The 1,708-nt window shown below is 58.8% G+C and overlaps 1 protein-coding gene across 1 annotated transcript in view; it reads left to right on the top strand.

Moving 5' to 3' along the window:
• The window catches only part of LOC118452020 (low-density lipoprotein receptor-related protein 1-like), a 6,639-nt gene that overhangs the window by 1,082 nt on the left and 3,849 nt on the right, over positions 1 to 1,708 (top strand). Inside the window, exons 2-3 of the mRNA XM_035891894.1 lie at positions 551 to 773; positions 1,366 to 1,597. Of these exons, the coding sequence (XP_035747787.1) occupies positions 551 to 773; positions 1,366 to 1,597 (455 nt within the window). The remainder of the gene's footprint in view (positions 1 to 550; positions 774 to 1,365; positions 1,598 to 1,708) is intronic.

Raw genomic sequence — 1,708 nt, 5'->3', positions numbered from 1 at the left:
CAGAGGAGGGCAACAAGGATGATGGGGGGACTGGAGCATCTCCCCTAGGAGGAAAGGCTGAGGGAGCTGGGCTTGTTCAGCCTGGAGAAGAGAAGGCTGAGAGGGCATCTCATCACCACGTACAAATATCTCAAGGGTGGGGGTCATGAGGACGGAGCCAGACTCTTCCCAGTGGTGCCCAGCGCCAGGACAAGGGGCCATGGGCACAAACTGAAGCACAAAAGGTTCCAGTTGGACGGGAGGAAGAACTTGTTGACTGTGAGGGTGCCCGAGCCCTGGCCCAGGCTGCCCAGGGGGGCTGTGGAGTCTCCTTCTCTGGAGATCTTCAACCCCCGCCTGGCCGCTGTCCTGTGCCCCCTGCTCTGGGTGAGCCTGCTTGGGCAGGGGGGTGGCACTGGGTGAGCTCCCGAGGGCCCTGCCAACCCTTGCCATTCTGGGATTCTGTGATTCTGTGAGGCGTGAGCACGCGCTGTCTGTGTGTCCGTGTCCTCCCCCTGTGTCGGACGTGACATCCAGACCCCGAGCTCCCATCTTTGCCTTTCCCACGCAGCAAAGTGTTCTTCACCGACTACGGGCAGATCCCCAAGGTGGAGCGCTGCGACATGGACGGGCAGAACCGCACCAAGCTGGTGGACAGCAAGATCGTCTTCCCCCACGGCATCACCTTGGACTTGGTGAACCGGCTGGTGTACTGGGCTGACGCCTACCTGGACTACATCGAGGTGGTGGACTACGAAGGCAAGAACAGGCACACCATCATCCAGGGCATCCTGGTGAGTGGGGCCGGGGGGAAGCTGGGCTCCAGGGGTGCGTCTGAGCTTAGCTTGCTCTGGGTCGCTGGTCTGCAGGCTTGGCTTTGCTGGTCTGGCAAAGAAAAGCTTAATGAGGGGATGAAATGGGGGAAAATAAAATTAAAGGGGAAAATGGGATGGAAGGAGGAGGAAATCAAATTAAATGGTGAGGGAATTGCACTGCGGGAGGGGAAATGGAAGGAGGGGAGGAAAAGCTGAAGGAGAAGAGGAAAAAGTCAAATTAGGGGAGGAAAAAGCCCTAGGAGAGGAGGAAAAAGTCAAATTAGGGGAGGAAAAAGTTAAATTAGGGGAGGAAAAAGCCCAAGGAGAGGAGGAAAAAGTCAAATGACGGAAGGAAAAGCCCTAGGAGAGGAGAAAAAAGCCCAAGCGAGCTGCTGAACGCCACCCAGTCCTGCACCAGCCTGCCAAGCCCGGTTTTGTGCCCTGTATGAGCTGGGGGCGAGAGCCGTAGGGCAGGATCAAGGGCAAGGATCAGGGGCTTCGCACGCCTCGGAGCCGGGGTTCTCACGTCCTCTCTTAAATTCCTCGTGGACGCCTGTGCGGTGCCTTCCAGATTGAACACCTCTACGGGCTGACCGTCTTCGAGAACTACCTCTACGCCACCAACTCTGACAACGCCAACGCCCAGCAGAAAACCAGCGTCATCCGGGTCAACCGCTTCAACAGCACCGAGTACCAGGTGGTGACGCGGGTGGACAAGGGGGGAGCCCTGCACATCTACCACCAGCGGCGCCAGCCCACAGGTGGGACCCTGGCCTGCCAAAAGCTTGCGCCCCAAAAGCTGGGTGGGGACGGGGACAAGGCTGCGCCTTCTGAATTCCTTCTCCTAATGGGGCCACACACCCAGGATGGGTTCACTCGCCCAGGAGCCGCCGTCGGTAGCACCCTGTGGCCTC

The sequence above is a fragment of the Egretta garzetta genome, unplaced genomic scaffold (genome assembly GCF_000687185.1).
Source record: "Egretta garzetta isolate BGI_Z169 unplaced genomic scaffold, ASM68718v1 scaffold2270, whole genome shotgun sequence".
NCBI classification, from domain to species: domain Eukaryota; kingdom Metazoa; phylum Chordata; class Aves; order Pelecaniformes; family Ardeidae; genus Egretta; species Egretta garzetta.
Note: the sequence above shows the minus strand (reverse complement) of the source record. Positions and strands in the feature narration are given on the sequence as shown.